Raw genomic sequence first — 20,543 nt, 5'->3', positions numbered from 1 at the left:
AGGGTGAGATGAAGAGTGGGTGGGAGGAGGCTCGTGCAGAGCAGAAACACCAGCCTGAACGACGAGCTAGTCCGAATACCCTATTTCCCATTCCATGTAAATACAGCAACCAGTTAGTGCACAGCAACATCCCACACTCAGCAACAAGGTAACAGCCATCTAATCTGACATTGGACAAAGAATATAGGAAGAGAACTAATCTTAAATACTGCAGCGTAAGAATAAGACAGATTTAAGAAGCGAGACAGCTTGACCCCCCCCCCCCCCCCGCATTGTAAATGGCTTCCAGGTTGCAATATTGCCCTTGACGCTTCAAGGTGAAATTCAAACTCGTCCAATGCTGACTGGAAGCAAGGAGCCAAGTCAGCACCCATTCCATCATCCGCATACATTGGCTCCTGGCCCGGCAGCACCCTCAATTGTAAAATTCCAATCCCTCCACGAGCCCACAGCCCTCGGACTCAGAGGCCTGATTGCGAGGCGATGACCGCTTCGGCTCCCTGCCTGCGTTTGTCACGCCCTAAGGGGGAAAGGAGCAACACGCACTGGTCTCCCCCGTTGACTGCAGAGCAGTTTGTGTAAGCAGACAGAGTTGCTGCTGTCAACAGCTTTTCAGTGCACTGCATGGTAGCATCAGGCGTTTAGCACCCTCAGGGACCACTTTGGAAACAGCAGTCCCCCTGGGCCCACTAAAGAAAGGGTAATTACTGGCTGCAGCCCTACTCGGAGCACGCAAAACAGTCTCAATTCAACTAGTGGTCTGAGCGGAGTTTAGTGCTCTCAGCGGAGTTCAAAGGATATAGAGGTCAACCAACAGCTGCTTGGATTGACATAGCCCCCTTAATGTTGTGAAAAACGTCCCAAGATGCTTCAGGCAAAATTTGAGACCAAGCCACATATTAGATTTTAGAACAGGTAACCGAAAGCTCGATCAAAGAGGTCAGTTTTAAGGAGCTTCTTAAAGGGGAGAGAGGTGGAGAGGTTTAGGGAGGGAATTCCAGAGCTTAGGGCCCCAGGCAGCTGAAGGCACGGCAGCCAATGGGAGAGCGATGGGAATTGGGGGATGCGCAAGAGGCCGGAATTGGAGGAGCGCAGAGATCTTGGAGGGTTGTAGGGGCTGGAGGAGGTGACCAAGATGGGGGTGAGGGCCACGGAGGGATTTGAAAAAAGGGATGCAAATTATCAAGGCATTTGCGGACCGGTAGCCGATGTAGATCAGCGAGCACGCGATAGGGAGGTTGGTGGTTGATGGGCAAACTTGGTCAGAGTTAGGATACAGGAGAGCAGAGTTTTGGATGAGCTCAAGTCAAGGACAGGAGTGGCTCTGGCTGTGAGATCAGAGGTTAAATACCCACCAGGATGCTCCCTGGACTTGGAAACTAGTTAGGAGGAGGGACCTGAGGTACTGACTGTTTCCACAGCATCAGAGAAGTTTTTTTAAAAAGTTAAAGGGGAACAATTATTTCTTTGAGGGGAGATTTTAATTGAGGTGTATAAAATTGAGGGGCTGAAATAGAGTGGATAGGGAGGACCTATTTCCCACAACAGAGAGGCAAGTAACCAGGGGGCATAGATTTGAAGTAATTGGTCGAAGGATTAGAAGGGATTTGAGGAGTAATCTTTTCAGCCAGAGGGTCTGGAACACAATGTCTGAAAGGATGATAGAGACGGAAACCCTTGTCGCATTTAAAAAAAAAACACACATTTGGATATGCATTTAAAGTGTTGTAACTGGCAGGGCTACGGACCAAGAGCTGGAAAGTGAGATTAGGCTAGACGATGGACCAAATGGCCTCCTGTGCTATACTGCTCTATGATTCGTGTGAATATTTGAGGCCCCAGAACAGATCCTGCAAAACACCAGTAAGCATTTCCTTCCACATCAAGTTCAAACCCATTTTCCCTACTCTCTGCCTTCATCTCCTAACCAGGTCCATTGTGCCTGGCCTCTCCTTGGTTTGTAGAACTCAGTTTCACACCCGCCCAGCAAAGAGTGCTCAGTTTTTACATCAACACTGCGCATTGCCCCGCCCCCACCTTATCAAAAGCTTATATAGTGTTTCCATTCACGTATTGACACTAGAAACCAAAAGACCACAGGAATACAATCCATAGCCAGCACTGTTTACAATTTTCAAAACCTCCATTATATACACAAATGGCTTGAACTACAGGAACGCAAAAGAGCCTCCTACGCGGTACTGGCTTCAGTACGGCAGGGAACAAGATAGCCACCTGAATGAGCTGAAGTGGGGTGAGCACAGAGTCTGCAGGGCTGGGATTCTGGAGGAAAAAAAGTCAAATGGGGAATGAACGGTGAACTAACAGGCATGAACAACCTCGTTCACGCAGCCTCAACTTTGCAAGGTGGGCGAGAAGACACAGTGACTGATCTTCCCCCCCCCCCCCGGTTCCCCTCAGTTTTACTTCAGTTTCCCTGGGGGGGGGGCATTCAGCTCATCGTGCCAATGCCCCAGGACTCCGGAGAGAACTCCCTCCGCTCTTCCAATAGGGGTCGAGGGGTCTTTTACAAATTTCCGTGGGGGCCTCAGTTTAACGTCTCATCTGAAAGACGGCGCCTCAGCGGTGGATGCAAACCCACGGCCTTCTCCCTGGGGGTAAACGTTTTGATTTTGTCCAGATAAAATCCCGATTACCTTAAAATGGGTGAGCGCCCACATTAAAACGGAGGCCGACAAAACAAACCCGTCGAGTGCTCACCTGCTGACAATCTCTCAGCAATTTCTGGGCTCAGCTCTGCGTGCAGCCCGTCTGGCTGAGATAGGGAACTCGGCGGGCTTGGGGCAAAAGGCCCCCAGTTGACCACTAGGCGTTGACATCGCACATGGCCTCTTAGCCGAACCAACACAGAATAAAAACATGGATGTGGAGGTTTGGTAGATCATCAGTCACGAATTTATTGAATGGCAGAGCAGGCGTGAGGGGCCGAATGGCCGCCTCCTATCTTTTATATTCTTGAAGCATTGCATTGACAGAGGCCCCCAAAATGTTTCTTCACTGAACAGGGTAGGGGTGCACAGTGGGCAGGTACAAGCCAGACACTCTTTTCAGTCTTTGAAAACTTATTTTTTAATCAAAAAAATTAATGAAATGGAGGCCTCCTAATATCTCAATTCTCATATTTACAACATTTTTAATTATATTTCTCAATTGTAACATTATTGTAAACCCCCTGCACTTCTCTTCCCCCCCCACCCCCACCTTTTCCCCACTCAGTTCAATTTACAGACATTTAAAGTTCCTTAACCCCTCCCACCCCTTCATTCACTTGGACTGTCTGCCTGCCCTACCCTTACGCCAGGACCCATCCCCAAAATCTTTCAGGGAACCAACCTTTCAAAAAAATAAACACATTTCAACCCGTTTTCTGCCAGAGGGGTGGCGGGGGTTGGGGGAGGGGTCAGGTCGGAAAGTTGAAGAGAAATGTAAAGTCTGCAACCGGTTCAAAAATCCGTGCAGAAAAAATGGCTCCATGTTCAGTCTTGTTTGAGGCCTCGATTGATCCTCTCCTTACAAGGGAAAATGAGAATAGATTGCTATGGCAATGAGGAACCAACATCTCTTCCACCAACCCACCCACCCCATCCCAGACCCCCGTTTGATCCCAACCCCACCATCCTTGTGGGCTCCGTTGGTTAAGTGCATTTGGCTGGTGTAGTCTTTAAAGGTGGTCCCCAAGTTTGACCCCAGGCATTTACCCCCCAGTTCTTGCATCAAATCAGCAAGTCAGAGCCATGGGAGGGCCCAGTGGGTAACAAGGTGGGGGGGGGGGGGGGGTACTCAACGCGGGTCAGTGCCCACTAACTCACCCAGCTAGTTACTGCTCCCTAGTTTCCCCCTAACCCCACCCCTGGAAAGTGGGCAGCAGTGCCCTTCCTTCGCTGCCCCCCTTGGTCGATCAGCCTGCCGAAATACAGACTCACTGTTCAAGAACGGGCAGCTGGGTGAGTGAGGCACAAAAGGCGACAAGAGTCAGGACATTGTTGGGTGGGGCATGTATCCAGTGAGGAACACCCGGTGCGGTATATTTAAATCTCCAACTTTACAACTCCCTAGAACGAAGGTTTGGCAGTGGGGAGGGGGAAAAAAGGCACGGAGCAAGAATTTAAATATATTAAATTATCAGTACACAGTCTTAGTGTGCTTTAGAGCCACCTTGAATAAAAATGGAGCTTTTCTTGGGTTTTGGGGGGGGTGGGTCGGTGGTGGTGGGTTGCAGTGGTGGTTGCTGTTATCAAGGTGGGTCAAGGAGTGGCTCCAAGCCTTAAGCAAAGCTTAACAGAAAAAAAGCAAGTCGCATATTACAAGGTGCGATCCCACCGTGGATTCTGCAGGGGCAGAAAAGGAAGGAAGGCGGTGGGCAGGAAAGCGACAAAAAAAAAAATACTGATTCGAAAGGCACGTCTGGTCTGCTAGTCAAAGCTCCGGGGACGCCTGACCCTGCTTCCCCCTTCACACCCAGGTCAACAAGACACCTCGCGAGTGCCAGGGTTGATGAGAGAACGGGGAAGAGGGCTGGGAGAAAAAAAAAAGATGGCACTCTGTTCTAATTTCCCTCCCTTTTCTTCTTAAAAACCACGATGATTTATTTCCCCCACAACCCGCCTCGCCACCCGATTTTTTTTTTTTAAACAAAGAAAACAAAAACAAAAAAATTAAACACCTCTAGCTGTTGGCTACGTCTGCTGTGCGGGAGGACATGGTGTTTCCCGTAGGGTTAAGTGGGTGTAGGGGTGCGGGGAGGAAGGCAGAGAGGGAAAAGATTGGCCAAGGCACCTTACGCCCCTCTCCCCACAGAGCGTAAGGCACTAGTCCGTTTTTCCGTGGTTGTTATTCAGAAGGGGGTGCCCATTGGAGACGGGGCCATTCTTGACAGGTTCCTCCTCTTCGTTGGAATTATCCGTCTCGTCTCTGTCGCTGCGTTCATCTTCCACGATCTGTGTCGCGGAAAGAAAATGACGAATTACCATTACCCAAAAAAATGATCCTTCAAATCGGCAACTCCCTGTTCGCTGCAAAGACTTGCATTTATATAGCGCCTTTCGCAACCGCAGGACATCCCACAGCACTTCACTTTTTCCCCAGCCCCGCTCTTCTTCCAATAGTGGCCGTGGGATCGTTCACGTCCACCTGAGAGGGCAGACACGGTCCTTGGTTCACTGTCTCATTTGAAAGACAGCACCTCTGACAGCGCAGCACTCCCTCGGTACTGGACCAGAGTGTCAGCCTTGATTTCCGCGCTGGAGTCCTGGAGTGGGACTTGAACCCACAACCCATCTGACTCAGAGGCAAGAGAACACTACCCACTGAGCCACGGCTGACAACTTCAGCCCCATAATCCAGGCCGACACTCCAGGCTGCACTGTCGGAGGCGCCATCTTTCGGGATGAGTTGTTATACCAAGAACGTTCAATCTGAAATATTCCGCTTTATGCTCTTGGTCCATTGATTTCCCAAAGATCTACCCACCATGTCCCTCAATCCCTTCTACCTAGAAAGGCATCCAAATACCTCTTCAACCCACTGTTTGGAGTAAGTTATGAGGGAAGAACACACAAATGACACTTTTGGGCAAACACGTTCCGTCACACGGCTCCTCTCATTCCAAAATTTCCTCGTTTTTATTGCATGACATGATGGATTTGAACCCTTCCCACTGGACATTCGCCTGGGAGAATCATCTTCAACGCCGTGCCTTTGTCACCTCCAGACTCCAACTATTCCAACTCTCTCCTGGCCAGCCTCCCATCTCCAACCCTCCCATCCCAAGCTCTGCTGCCCCTGTATCCTGACTCGCCCCGAGTCCCGTTCCCGTATTCCTACAGATCACCCACTCCTGCCCCCGCGCCGTGCTCGCTGACCTACACTGGCTCCCAGTCCCTCCATGGCCTCCTCGCCCCTTTGTTCACCTCTAACCTCCTCCGGCCCCTACAACCCTCCGCGATCTCTGCGCTCCTCTAATTCCGGCCTCTCGCCCATCCCCCCGATTCCCATTGCTCCACCACTGGCGGCCGTGCCTTCAGCTGGCTGGGGGCCCTAAGCTCTGGAATTCCCTCCCTAAACCTCTCCACCTCTCTCTCTCCTCCTTTAAGACGCTCCTTAAAACAGACCTGTTTGACCGAGCTTTTGGTCCCTAATATCTCCTTATATCACTCGGTGTCAAGCTCCTGGGAAGCGCCTTGGGACATTTTACTAGGCTAAAGGCGCTGCATCAATGCAAGTTGTTGCTGTTCAGGAATGATTCAGAGGTCAAACTCTGGATTGCAAGGAGAAAAAAAAATCAAGCCCAACTTCCTTAACCTTTCCTAAGAGCATCAGTTCCCAATATCTGGCATCGTGTATATGGCCCCTACCCTCCCCCTCACAGTGCCCAGTCAAGGGGAAATAATATCCTCATGACAGTGGGCAAACATTCACACAGCGTGTGGGAAATTCTGCTACTTACATTTCCAGTCATGAACTTCAGCGCCATTCGCAAGATGAGAGCTGCCCAGAAGATATGCAGGAGCTGTAGTACCACAAGTATTCCATTGAAGAAATAGTAACCAAAGAATGCAGGGTACAGCTCTAATGGGTAGAACACTGTGCAATTAATAATCCTGTGGAAGACAAGACAGTTCAGTAATAACTCTCCAGTCTCTGTCCCCATCAAACACTCCCAGGACAGGTACAGCACGGGGGTTAGATACAGAGTAAAGCTCCCTCTACACTGTCCCCAATAAACACTCCCAGGACAGATACAGCACGGGGGTTAGATACAGAGTAAAGCTCCCTCTACACTGTCCCCATCAAACACTCCCAGGACAGGTACAGCATAGGTTCATTACAAAAGAATGCGCTTTCCACAGCCCCAGTCTGCCTTGCCCCAACCTAAAAGGAGTACACCTTGATGCGTTAGTGCGAACTTGAACCCACAACCCTCCCACTCAGAGGCAAGCGTGCTACCTCCTTTGCCATAGTTGGGAATCTAAATGCTGACCTCCACTTGCTCGAGGACTGACAGCGTTGGCTAGGGAGGGAGGGAGGTAGGTTGAAACAGAGTACAAGATTCACTGTAAAATAGCCTACGCACCAGAACGGGAAAATGATGAGCCTGGTAATGATAAAGGCCACAGCGAAGAGGATGAAGAGAGAATTACAAGTGGTTTTCCACCCAGCGTAATTGAACATCTTGGCCGACTGGAAGGACAAACAATAGTTGGCGTTAAAACAGATTCTTCAGACCGTATACACGGCATGACACCACAACGCCACCTTCGGGAGAACAGGCAGCTCATCGCTGACGTGGCAAAGTCCACCTCGCGAGAGACGGGCGTTGTTGCCATCGCGGGCATTACCTCTAAAAAGTAGTCAGAGGCGTCGTGAACCGCCATCACCAGCGTACCAGCCCGAATGTAATTGGTGCACCAGGAGAAGCTGATGAGGATGATAGTTGCAACGTGGTGGATGATCTGTTCCTTGAAGTCCTAAAAAAAAAGAGAGGAGGGGCCTCGTTTAATTCATTCACGGGATGCGAGCGTCACTGGCAAGGTCGGCCTTCGTCACTCATCCCTAATTGCCCCTCGAGACGGTGGCGGGTGAACTGCCTTTTCAAATACAACTGAGCTATCGAGGCCGTTTCGGAGGTGGTCGAGTCACATGTCGGCCAGACCAGGTAAGGATGGCAGATTTCCTTCCCTGAAAAGGACATTAGTGAACCAGATGGGTTTTTACAGCAATCACTGAGACTAGCTTTTTATTCCAGATTTATTTAATGAGCTGAATTTAAATGCCCATCTGCCGTGGTGGGATTTGAACGCATGTCTCCAGATCATACTAGTTCAGTAACGTTAACCGCTGTGCTACCGTTACCCCTGTAAAGTCCAGTCATAGCGAGCACTATTATTACTGCAGGAAAGCTTGGCGTGGAATCTGACACAATCTGCCGTCCTCCCCCTATCCTGTTTGGTTGCCGGGACCCACAGCTGCCACCACCACCCCCCCACCCCCCCCCCCCCCACCTTGGCTTTGGGATCGGCAGCGAGGGGAGAAAGGGGACGTGAAAACAGCCGTCAGGTTTTTCCTATTGCTTTAAGTCTCCTCCCCCTGCCTCTGTCGAAACAGGAAGGGGAAGTGAGAATGATTCAAAGCTAATCTGGCACCAGAAGCGAGAATGCTCCAGGCTAATCCGGGAACAGCGGATTCCAGGGTTGGGCGGGGTGGAAAAAGGAGGAAGGGCCATTAGATTTTGAGAGGAGCTTTAAGGAGCACTCCTGGACTCTGCCGAGGGCCATCTGGTGGCTCTCAGAACCTCCCCTCACCTAAACTCTTGCCTCAAGGGGAGTAAGTTGGCCAAATCTGAACTTTGACCTGAGCACCCCGCTCCCCCCCCCCCCCATTTTCCTTTGACCTTAGCTCCACCCCCATCTTGATCCCTGCTTTGTGTAGGGGTCAGAGCTGCCTTGCGATGAGGCGGGGAAAGCAGTAAATTTTCCCTGACCACCTGGCAGCTAGACTGAAGAGGAGCAGGCAGCAGAGGACGATGATCTCAGGCTCGCCCGTGAAGCCTCTCCCCCACCCACACAATGGCTGAAATCTATTGAATTTGGTCTAAATCCCCACCTGTACAAAAAGTCATTCAAAAAAAGGCTAATGGAATATTGGCCTTTATTTTAAAGGGAACTGGAATACAAAGGGATGGGAAGTAATGCTTCAGTTGTACAGAGTCTCAGTCAGACCCCGTCTGGAGTAACTGGGTTCAGTACCAGGCCCCACTCCTCAGGAAGGATATATTGTCCTTGGAGAGGGTGCAGCACAGATTCACCAGAATGATCCCGGGGATAAAAGGGTTAAATTACGAGGACAGGTTGCACAGACTAGGCTTGTATTCCTTCGAGTATAGAAGATTAAGGGTGTTTAAGATGATTAAAGGATTCGATCGGGTCGATAGAGAGAAACTATTTCCTCTGGTGGGGGGAGGGGGAGTCCAGAACAAGGGGGCAGAACCTTAAAATTTGAGCCAGGCCGTTCAGGGGTGATGTCAGGAATCACTTCTTCACACAAAGGGGAGTGGAAATCTGCAACTCTCTCCCCCAAAAAGCTGTCGAGGCTGGGGGAAGGGGTCAATTGTAAATTTCCAAAGGGGAATAAGGGTTATGGAACCAAGGAGGGGAGATGGAGTTAAGATACAGGCCAGCCATGATCTAATTGAATGGGGGAACAGGCTGGAGGGGCTGAATGGCCTCCTCACATTCCTGGAAGAAGGGGCAGTGCCTTTCGTACAGCAGGAGACGACTAAAGAGGAGAAATATAAATCAAAATATAAATTATAAAATATAAAGCAAAAAAATAACTTCCCTTTAAGAGGGTCCTTTAGTTTCATTACCTTTCTTTTCACATCAGAAGCAACACTGAAGAGGAGGGACCAGTAGAATCCCAACTCGATCATGTAGTACCAATACTGTGACGGTAACATAGTCTGCACCAGGAGAGAAACACAGAGTCTGTCAGCAGATGCAAGGAGGCTTGGCTGGGTTCCATTGCATTTCTATAGCTCCTTTCACGACCTCGGGGTGTCCCCGTCGCGCTGAACCGCCGACGAGGTGCTTTAGTTTCTTGACGCGCCGTCACTGTTGGGACGTGGGAAACGCGGCAGCCAGTTTTTGCACAGCAAGATCCCACGAGCAGCCAACGTGACAATGACTCAGATCTTCTGCTCTATTGGTGCTGGCTGAGTGGGTAAAATATTTGCCCCCGGACACTGCGCGCAAATCGGCTGCCACGTTTCCGACATTACAATACTCCGTAAAAAAAAAGTACTTTGCAGCGGTGAAAGGTGCTATAGAAATCAGGGTTCTTAATTTCTTACAACTCAGCATAGAAAGAGGCTATTCGGTCCATCGTGCCTGTGCTGGCTCTTTGAAAGAGAGCTATCCCATTAGTCCCACATTTCCCCCCCCCACCCCCGCTCTTTCCCCATAGCGCTGCAAACCTTTTCCCTTCATGATTTTGAACGCCTCGATTAAATCTTGCCTCAACCTTCTCTGCTCTGAGAACAATCCCAGCGTTATTAAAACACGACAGAATTTTTTTTTTTAAACCCTCAGATTAAAGGAAAACAAAAAAGTGTTTCAGTCCAATTGGCAAACGATTCCCAAAACATAGAACTCCAGGAATGGAAATACTACCAACCTGTATCGGGAATCCTTTCCAAGTTTCTCGCAAGTCATAAAACCAGGGTTTCTAAAACATAGAAACAGCAAATCGCATTAAAAGGAATAGTTCGGAGTGGGGACGAAAGGGGAAAAGGGGTTGGGTTGTACGAGGCCCCGTTACATGGTAACCGGGCCTTCAAGAAACTCTCACTTTGAATCCCTGCTTTATGGAGCCTGCAGTGCGGAACAGGGGACCACTGTTCCTTGGAGCTCAATTATTAGGAACTAAAGGGCAGTTGGCTGGTTTTCAGACTCATTTTATGCCAAGTACTCATTAAAAACAGCCAATCTGTTACTAACCTCTAAGGGATCACAGGGTGCGAGGCCGGCCATTTTAACAAAGGCCTCAGCCCTCCCTATCAGTTTTAGGGCTTGCAAACTAATGGTTAACCGTTCAGACTTATTACACTTCATATCGTCTCCAGTTCCCCCTCAAAGCTCAATAAAAACTGTTAATTTACTACAATAGAAAGGCTTTGAAGCTCCCTCCAGCCCCCACCATAGTGGGTAAAGGCACGGCCCTAGTGGGGACTGCACAGAGCAGGTCGGGCCCTGCATGGATCCCTCACCACTGCCTCGTTATTTTCTCCCCAAACTGGATTCGGGAGGAGTGGCGAAACGAAAAAACAAGCCACACAGACTCCCTGCTCCCAATCGATGCCCTGCCACTGGAAAGTGTGGCGGATGCCAAGGCCCAGGGCACGAGGAGGCCCTGTTGCGAGGCCTACCATTGCAACGCTCCCGGGTCTAGCACCGCAAGAGCTTGAAGTACTGCAGTCAGCATGCGAGGGATAGACTGCAACCTCGGGGTGGGGGAGGGGAAAGGGCAGGGAATATATAGTCCAAACGTTATCCCAAGTTAAACATTCCTTTTGCACGGGCCCTTGTTTGACTTAGAACCATTAGTAACCGGCCGGTAATGAAGCCTCTGTGCACTCAAAGTGGAGATCGATCTAACAGATCACAGAACCAATCACCAATACTAGGGACTGGGTGGTGCAGTGGGTTAATCCAGAAGGGGACTAAAAGGTCCTTACCATCCGGTCTTGGCTCAGTCTATTTACCACATGCACTAGATTGGCCATCTCACACTGAAGTCATGGTGGACAGGAAGGGGCATTCTTCTGGGTTTGAGACCCAGGCACGTGCTTGGGCACTGTAGAGGGAGCTTTACTCTGTATCTAACCCCGTGCTGTACCTGTCCTGGGAGTGTTTGATGGGGGACAGTGTAGAGGGAGCTTTACTCTGTATCTAATCCCCGTGCTGTACCTGTCCTGGGAGTGTTTGATGGGGTACAGTGTAGAGGGAGCTTTACTCTGTATCTAACCGCCGTGCTGTACCTGTCCTGGGAGTGTTTGATGGGGACAGTCTACCTCTAGTCCGGAGAGGAAAGATCTGCTGTGGTGGGGGAAGATGGGGGGGGCCGGGGGGGAGCGGTGGGTTCCTGCTGTAACCAAGTAAGCAGCAGACTCTATCACGATGCCCGCCCAAGTCGAGCGGCTTGCTGACCAGCGAGGCTCACACTCATGAGTCATAGCCTGTAAAGAGAAGGGGGGGGGGGGGGGCACCTACAGAATTGTGTCCCTTGAAGGCTCAAGAGGGAAGACCAACAGGACACTAAAAAGGCCCAATTTGGCATTTACCCCATGGTTTACCATTGGCCCCAAAGCAGAAGGGAACTGAAGACATCCAATGAGAAAAGAGTTACTGTGCACACATGGAGGACTGACCGGCATGTCTCACCTCCATATCCAGACACTTCCCAGGACAGGAATCTCTTAGCCTCATGGCCTTGCCTTTCTGCAGTCCCCACTTCCATCCCCCAACCCCCTTGTTCCATACTAACCCTCTCCCATGTACTCTTCCTCCTCCCTTCATCCTCGGTTTTATGACCGAGCACCCATCTCTGACGCCAGGTTCCACCATCATTCAAACAGGTCCCCGGAGCACTAACCGCCAGGCTCCCGTATCGGATTTCCCGATCTGAATTTAACTCTCAAATCGCTGGGAAAGACACACGCACACTTGCCTGTTGTACTCCATTACCAACACTGCTTCAATGTCCTTTCCTGGAGATTTACACAGCACAGAAACAGGCCATTCGGCCCATCTGCTCTGTGGTGTTTCTGCTCCACACGAGCCTCCGCCCGGCCCCTCTTCATCTCACCCTATCAGCATATCCTTCTATTCCTTTCTCCCTCGTGTGTTTATCCAGCTTCCCCTTAAATGCATTTCTGCTATTCCCCTCAACCACTTAAAAGAGAAAGGAGCCCCCATCCTATTTACCTTTTCCTGACGGGTATAATCTCACAGTTCTGCTTTTCTTCTGGTCATTCCCTACTGCCTCTGTATCCTTTTTCATAATATGGCGACCGCAAATGTACACAGTAACTCCAAGTGTCTTGAATATACTCAACGACTGAGCACACACAGCTCTCTGGGGTAGAGAATTCCAAAGATTCACAACCCTCAGAGAAAAAATTTCTCCTCATCTCTGTCTTAAATGGGCAACTCCTTATTTTTAAACAGTGACCCCTAGTTCTAGATTTTCCCACAAGGGGAAACATCCTTTCCACATCCACCCTGTCAAGACCCCTCAGGATCTTATATGTTTCAATCAAGTTGCCGCTTACTCTTCTAAATTCCAGTGGATACAAGCCTAGCCTGTCCAATCTTTCCTCGTAAGACAGTCCGCCCATTCCAGGTATTAGTCTAGTAAACCTTCTCTGAACAGCCTCCAACACATTTACATCCTTCCTTAAATAAGGAAACCAGTACTGTACACAGTACTCCAGATGTGGTCTCACCTGTATAACTGAAGCATAACCTCCCTACTTTTGTAGTCAATTCCCCTCGCGATAAACGATAATATTCTACTAGCTTTCCTAATTACGTGCTGTACCTGCATACTAACCTTTTGCGATTCATGCACTAGGACACCCAGATCCCTCTGCATCTCAGAGCTCTGCAATCTCTCACCATTTAGATAATATGTTTCTTTTTTATTCTTCCTGCCAAAGTGGACAATTTCACATTTTCCCACATTATATTCCATTTTCCAGGTCTTTGCCCACTCATGTAACCTATCTATATCCCTTTGTAGCCCCCTCTTCACAAGTTACTTTCCTACCTATCTTTGTGTCATCAGCAAATTTAGTGACCATATCTTCGGTCCCTTCATCTAAGTCATTTATATAAATTGTAGAACGTTGAGGCCCCAGCACTGATCCCTGTGGCACACCACTCGTTACAACTTGGCAACCAGAAAATGACCCATTTATGCCTACTCTGTTTCCTGTTAGCTAGCCAATCTTCTATCCATGCCAATATGTTACCCCCTACACAATGAGCTTTTATTTTCTGCAATAATCTTTGATGTGGCACCTTTTCAAATGCCTTCTGGAAATCTAAGTACAATACATCCACCGGTTCCCCTTTATCCACAGCACATGAAACTCCCTCAAAGAACTCCAATAAATTGGTTAAACATGATTTCCCTTTCACAAATCCATGTTGACTCTGCCTGATTACCTTGAATTTTTCTAAATGCCCTGCTATACAATCTTTAATAATAGCTTCTAACATTTTCATTAACACAGATGTTAAGCAAACTGGCCTGTAGTTTCCTGCTTTATGGCTCCCTCCCTTTTTGAATAAAAGGAGTTACATTCTCTATTTTCCAATCTCACAGAACCTTCCCCGAATCTAGGGAACTTTGGAAAATTAAAACTAACGCATCAACTATCTCACTAGCCACTTCTCTTAACACCCGAGGATGCAGTCCATCAGGACTTGGGGATTTGTCAGCCCGCAGCTCCAACAATTTGTTCAGTACCACTTCCCTGGTGATTGTAATTTTCTTGACTTCCTCCCTCCCTTATATTTTGTGACTTACAATCCTCTTACAAGTACTCGTCATCATCATCAACCACAGTTGTTACATCTCATTGAGCACATCGTTGAAACTTAGACTTCAAAACTGAGAATGCTCCCTTCTACAGTCTACAGACTTCCCAGCAACTCAAACTTAATGGGGGAGGGAAGGGAGGGGGGCACGAAATACAGAACAAGGGGGCAGAACCTTAAAATTAGCCATTCAGGGGGTGATCTTCACACAAAAGAAGAGTAGAAATCTGGAACTCTCTTCCCCAAAAAGTTATTGAGGCTGGGGGGAGTGATCAATTCAAAATTTCCAAACGGAGATTGATAAATTTAGGGGATTAAATGTTACGGAACCAAAGTGGTTCTTGGTTCTTCCGATCTTGGTGGCATCCGTTACCAGGCAGCTTTGACCTAGGCTGCGAGGCAGAGGTGATGCCACACTCGTCATGCCCTCCTGTGCACGTAGTAACCTCCCCACCACCTCCCCCCACAACACGAGCAGTAGAATAAGGGTTGGGTAGATACTTACATCCACTATAACAGCCATGCCAGCAGTGAAAGCAAGAAGGTAAAAGGTGAATCGCCAACTGCAAAGAAAGTACAGATCCCCTCAACACGTGCAACATCCAAGAGTGAACAACCACAACTTACACACTAACCCCAATTTTAACCAGCACCCTCTTATACAGGAGTTCAACACTGCCCCGGCCCCAACACCCTGTGGCTCAGACTCCCTCGCGGCGAGTTCCCTATCTCCGTTATCCCACTTCAGGCTGAGGGAGTGCTGCACTGTCGGAGGCGCCGTCTTTCAGAGGAGACGTCAAACCGAGGCCCCGTCTGCTATTGGAAAAAGAGGGGAAGCAGGGGGTGGGGAAGTGGAATCTGGGTCATTATCACACGGCTGTTTGCGGGAGCTTGCTGTGCGCAAATTGGCTGCCGCGTGTCCTACATTTCCACACTTCAAAAAAGTTATTCACTGGTTGGAGGGTGGGCGCCCTGGGGTTGCAAAAGGATTACGGTCTTCCCCTGCTTAAGCCGGGAAGCTCCTGCAACAGTTGGCCCAGGCTCCAATCCGGAATCTCCACGTAAACCTCTTATTGCCCCAGGGGTTGCCAACTCTCCAGGATGGCCCCTGGTGTCACTGTGACACACTCACACACACATACTCCGATTGGCCGAATGGCCTCCTTCTGTACCGTTATAACTCTAAAAAGAACCACTGTTCCCAGGAACAGAAGGACGTGTAACCCTGAATCAGAGTCCAAATCTTAATACTGAGCAGCAATGGTACACAGCTCAATCCCAGGGAAAAGGTGACCAGCCCTTCAAACCATTCGCAGCCCACTCACCCCACTCCGAGGACAATCAGTAAGGGTGCGGCAGAGAGAGTTTCCCATTGAGGCGGAGGGAACAATTGGAGGGAAACGGAGAGAGAGAGTGTCAACTTAGGTTAGCTCCGACAGGCCAGCGCAAGAGGCCTGGATAGTAGGCCTGCTGCCAACTTGTAGACAGATGGGGTACCCTAACCACTTTATACTGGATCTCAAGACGTGGGCGTCGCTGGCAAAACCCAGAGAAGATGATGATGATGGGCCGCCTGCTCACGATTGCTCGTACAATTGAGCGGCTCCCCACTTCGGAGGGGCTGGAAAGTTACCAGATAGCGCTGGTGAGCCGGTGTCACCTACAAGGGGCTTCCCTGAAAGGCACCCACAGTTGGAATCTTGGGGTAGGGCAATCTAAGGGTTATGGTACATGGCGTGGGCGGGGTTGGGGGGGGTTAAGATAAATACTCAGTCTTCTCAACAAACCCAAAGTTGGGTCCAGGAGAGAAGGCCAAGGATCAATTTTACGTCAACCTTTCAAGAGTCTAAAACACCAGTATCTCAAATATCTATGCGTGATGTAAAAATTGATGGTAGGGGCAGCCGCGGAGCAGTCCCATTAGGTTTGAATTCAAATTTCTTTATCTAAAAACAACAGGCCGCCAGAGGTCACGGCAGCAACAAAGCCGCCATCGCACATCCACCAAGTGTTGCCACGGCAACCAAGCCCACCAGCCGCCCTTTCACAAGAGGGAGCAGAAAACCAGTTAGAGCGTAAAAGGCTTTCAGAGGCACCTCACGGTCTCCTCGCCCCTGTGCCGCTCTCTTACCAGGCTTCCCGAAACTTCTTCAGCACGCTCGGCCGATCCTGATTCCGTCTCCGGCGAAACCATCTCTCCACCTGCCGCGGAGTGAGGTTGCATTTCTTAGCCAGGCCCTCGATTTCAGTCTGCAAGAAAGCGGACTTAGAATCACAGAATCCTACAGCACAGAAATAGGCTGTTCGGCCCATCATGCCTGTGCTGGCTCTTTGAATTAGTCCCACCCCCCCCACCCCCTCCTCTTTCCCCCACATCCCTGCACATTTTTCCCCTTCAAGTATTTATCCAATTGCCCTTTTGAAAGTTACTATTGAATCTGCTTCCACCGCCCTTTCAGGCAGCGCGTTCCAGATCACAACAACTCGCTGCGTTAAAAAAAAATTCTCCTCCTCTCCGCCCCTCTGGTTCGTTTACCAATTATCTTAAATCTGTGTCCCTCTAGTTACCGACCCTCCTGCCACTGGAAACAGTTTCTCCTTATTTACTCCATCAAAACCCTTCCCGATTTCGAACGCCCCGATTAAATCTCCCCCTTAACCTTCTCTGCTCTAAGGAGAACAATCCCAGCTTCTCCCAGTCTCTCCACATTAACTGAAGTCCCTCATCCCCTGCTCCCGTTCCGGTAAATCTCCCTCCGCACCTTCTCCGAGGCCTCGACATCCTTCATAAAGTGCGGGGCCCGGAATTGGACCCAGTTCTCCAGCTGGGGCCTAACCAGCGTTTTATAAAGGTTGAGCTTAACTCCCGTACTTTCTTCCACAATGTATGAAGCCAAAGATCGCACATTTTTTTTTTTTAAACTGCCTTCTCAAATTGTCCTGCCGTCTTCAAGAATTTGCGCGCATAAACCCCCAGGTGCCTCCGTTCCTGCGCCCCCTGTAAAATCGTACCATTTAGTTCATATCGCCTCTGCTCATTCTTTCCTCCAAAACGAATCAGTGTTAAATTTCATCCACCACGTGTCGGCCCCTTTCACCAATCTATGCCCTCCTGAAGTCTGTTACTACCCTCCTCACCTCAAATGAGGAAACGTAATGGCAACTCTTTAAACCAGAGGTACGTCCAGGTGCTTGGGGTGGGGTGCAAGGGGGAAAATGGGCAGCAGGCACAACTGGCATTTATATCATCCCTTTAAAAGTAGGAAAGACGTCGCAAATGGAGTTTACACAGCGGCAGAATCAGGGAATAAGGAGACGTTTGAGGAAGAAGCCCGCAAGAGATGCTGATGGTCAGTCGGGACCTACCTGCTTGGGATGTTTCGAAGACGCAGCAAAAGACTTCTCTAAAATCGGGTTGGGTTTCACCTTTAACCGCACCTTCTCCTTTATGCCCAGCTTGTGTGCAAAATACGTGGCTACAGATCTAGAGAGAGAAAGAGAGCGCGATAACTAGTCAACATGGACACTGGAAGCATCCAGACCAATAACTGCCCGATTAACAGATAGCTCAGGGGAAAAGGGTCAGAACAATCAGTTAGAAAGAGAGACACTGGGCCCCCATTGGTTCTCAACCAAGGATTATCATGGCATTCCAACTGAGGATCATTGGGTTCCCCTGGACAAGGGTTACCATGGTTTCCTAACCAATGATGGCCAACAACCCCAGGATAGTTTCCATCCTATCTACTACCTTGCTTCTCATTGCATCCTCAATCCCTACTTTCTCCAACAACTGTCCCGTGATCCCACGTCTCAACTGCCTGTTTCCAAGGCCTTCATTGGTAAGTTACTCCATTAGTCTATTAACGCTTCCATTGGCGAAGCTCAGTCCAGAACCACCGGCCTGGAAACAGGGCGGGACAGAGGAAGAGAAAGGAAGACATCTTCGGCAATTTTCTTTTTTTGTATTTGGAGCAGCGTCGTCACCAGTTGGTTAAACTTTGCACTCACCCGGCCTCCGAGAAACCTCAGGCCTAACAGAAGGCCGCAAACGCGAGCACCCTCTTGCCCATCGAGGCAGTGCTGGGTAGGAGTCTGTTCATTCCGCCCTCAGAGCCACGAAACCACCCTGAAGCCGGAAGACAGCGCCCGCAACCCCCCCTGGTGTTGAGGCCAACGGGGAGCGAGCTTGCCGGCCATGGGCTTCAATGGGTCCCCTGGTGTGATTGGTTGGTTCATGAGGCATTATGGATAAATTATGCCAGGCCCAAGGCCCCAGAGAGGAACAGCCCATGCCCAGGGCACTGTATCACCCACATTTAGAGGGCCACCACTTGAGTAGCATTTAACGTTCTCCACAATGGGGTACACCAAGACCCAGCACCTTACCTTTCGAAAACATAGCGGATAATCATGAACACAAAGGCACAGGGTATCGTGACATAGAGGTCGCTAGCCTTGGCATAAACGCGCCCATCGCGATCCTCCAGGTCCGACCAGGTCAGGTTGTACGGAAGCCAGAGCCGATCCCACCAGAAACAATCGTATATCGTCTGCAACATCCTGCCAAGGGGAAATGGGCATCGGTTAGTAATTTGTGCAGGCAGCCTTGTACCTGGTCAATGACATTAGGGGTGCCCTAACAGGTCTTTAAAATGATGAAAGGGTTTCGATAGGGTAGACGTAGAGATGTTTCCACTTGTGGGGGGAGACCAGAACTAGGGGGGCCATCAATATAAGACAGTCACTAATAAATACAATGGGGAATTCAGGAGAAACCTCTTTCCCCAGAGAGTGGTGAGAATAATGTGGAACTCGTTACCACAGGGAGTGGTTGAGGGGAATCGCAGAGATACATTTAAGGGGAAGCTGGATAAACACATGAGGGAGAAAGGAATAGAAAGATATGCTGATAGGGTAAAATGAAGAGGGGCCGGGCGGAGGCTCGTGTGGAGCATAAACACCAGCACAGAGCAGATGGGACGAATGGCCTGTTTCTGTACTGTAGATTCTATGTAAGAACGTCAGGGGGGGGTCACACAAAATAAGACCGGCTAACCATTTCTATAGGGCCTTTCACAACCTCAAAATGTCCTGAAGCACTTTACAGCCAATTAAGTACTTTTTTTTTTTAAAGTGTGGCCGCTGTTGTAATACAGGAAATGCAGCAGCCAATTTGCGCACAGCAAGCTCCCAGTCAAGAAAATCCCATAAGCCAAATGAAAAATAATAATTTCATCAGTTTGAAACTTATATTAGACATTTAATGGGAAAAAAAAATCCTACAGTTAACTTCTAATAAGTTACCAGCCAAGATAGCCACTGCAGTTTGCATCTGAAATACCAGGAGATCGAACTGGAGACAAAAGTCCAACAAGAAGCCCAGCCAGAACAATGTTTTGGCTAACTAGATCATCCTCATTAGCAGGACATTCAAAGCTATCTTGAGGCATTCATAATTGGAGACCTCCCTCCAGGGGGTAAACACTGACAACCCCGCCTAAGAGGAGTTCTGGGTTTTAGACGTCGGACCTCATTAAAAACAAAAGGGGATTGAGAGAACCATGTGACTGTCTATCCATCTCTGGAAAAATTGGAACATTTTGTTACACAGACAGAAGACAAGGAGAGAAGGCTACGTGTTTCCCTTTCTCAGTGTCTGTCTCTCTCCAGAAAACATCAAGTTTGAAAACGGTCTGTGACTATGCAACAGCCAGAGACCAGGGGAAAGAGAGCCACCTAGCTACCAGCTTGCCTTCAATAAAACCCTGAGCAAAGCAGGCCAACCACAAAGTGCACTTTGACCAGCTGAGGACTTAAATACGCAGTCTCCGGCTGAAGCTATGTTCTTGAAGTTCCATTTATTCTGGACTTTAATCCAACCACGAAAATCTATTTGTGTGTGTGAGATTCTCGTGTGAATGTGTAGTGTATTTTTTTTTTAAATCATTTTAAATCGGGGTTAGATTGGTTAGGTATAATAAACTTACCCCTTTCTTGTTTATACTCAAGAAAACCTATCCAATTGGTTCCGTCAAGATCACAGTAAAGGAAAAAGATAAGACACTCACTGAGTTGGCAACCACAATTGAAAAGGAATAAAGCCTGTTGCGATCAAATAAGAGGAAGACGAGGGGAACCTAAGACCCCCCTCCTCACCTGGCCGTAACACTCCCATAAATAGCAGTGATATAACGTCAGAATTTAAGTTTAGGTGTCGGATGACTGATAAGTATTGGCTCCAGGACACTGGGTTGAACTCGCCCCCCACCCCCCACTCTTCTTCCAATAGCGGCCGTGGGATCTTTTACATCCACCTGAGAGGAGCAGACGGAGTCTCGGTTTAACGTCTCATCCTGAAAGACTGCACCTCTGACAGGGCAGCTCTCCTTCAGTGTCGGCCTGGATTGTGGGCTCAAATCT

The 20,543-nt window shown here is 49.2% G+C and overlaps 1 protein-coding gene across 4 annotated transcripts in view; it reads right to left on the bottom strand.

Annotated features, from left to right (window-relative positions):
* Positions 1-2,893: 2,893 nt before the first annotated feature.
* Positions 2,894-20,543, bottom strand: part of LOC137356763 (ceramide synthase 2-like) — a 35,488-nt gene continuing 17,838 nt past the window's right edge. For all 4 annotated transcript variants that reach the window (XM_068022516.1, XM_068022520.1, XM_068022519.1 and 1 more), the window contains exons 2-11: positions 18,510-18,683; positions 17,487-17,604; positions 16,252-16,370; positions 14,626-14,683; positions 10,192-10,242; positions 9,386-9,478; positions 7,359-7,487; positions 7,094-7,200; positions 6,467-6,620; positions 2,894-4,958 (exon numbers count right to left, since the gene is read on the bottom strand). In XM_068022516.1, the coding sequence (XP_067878617.1) occupies positions 4,830-4,958; positions 6,467-6,620; positions 7,094-7,200; positions 7,359-7,487; positions 9,386-9,478; positions 10,192-10,242; positions 14,626-14,683; positions 16,252-16,370; positions 17,487-17,604; positions 18,510-18,682 (1,131 nt within the window). In that variant the 5' untranslated portion in view covers position 18,683 and the 3' untranslated portion in view covers positions 2,894-4,829. The remainder of the gene's footprint in view (positions 4,959-6,466; positions 6,621-7,093; positions 7,201-7,358; positions 7,488-9,385; positions 9,479-10,191; positions 10,243-14,625; positions 14,684-16,251; positions 16,371-17,486; positions 17,605-18,509; positions 18,684-20,543) is intronic.

Source organism: Heterodontus francisci, chromosome 46, assembly GCF_036365525.1.
Source record: "Heterodontus francisci isolate sHetFra1 chromosome 46, sHetFra1.hap1, whole genome shotgun sequence".
Classification (NCBI taxonomy): domain Eukaryota; kingdom Metazoa; phylum Chordata; class Chondrichthyes; order Heterodontiformes; family Heterodontidae; genus Heterodontus; species Heterodontus francisci.
This window is presented reverse-complemented; position numbering and strand designations above follow the sequence as displayed.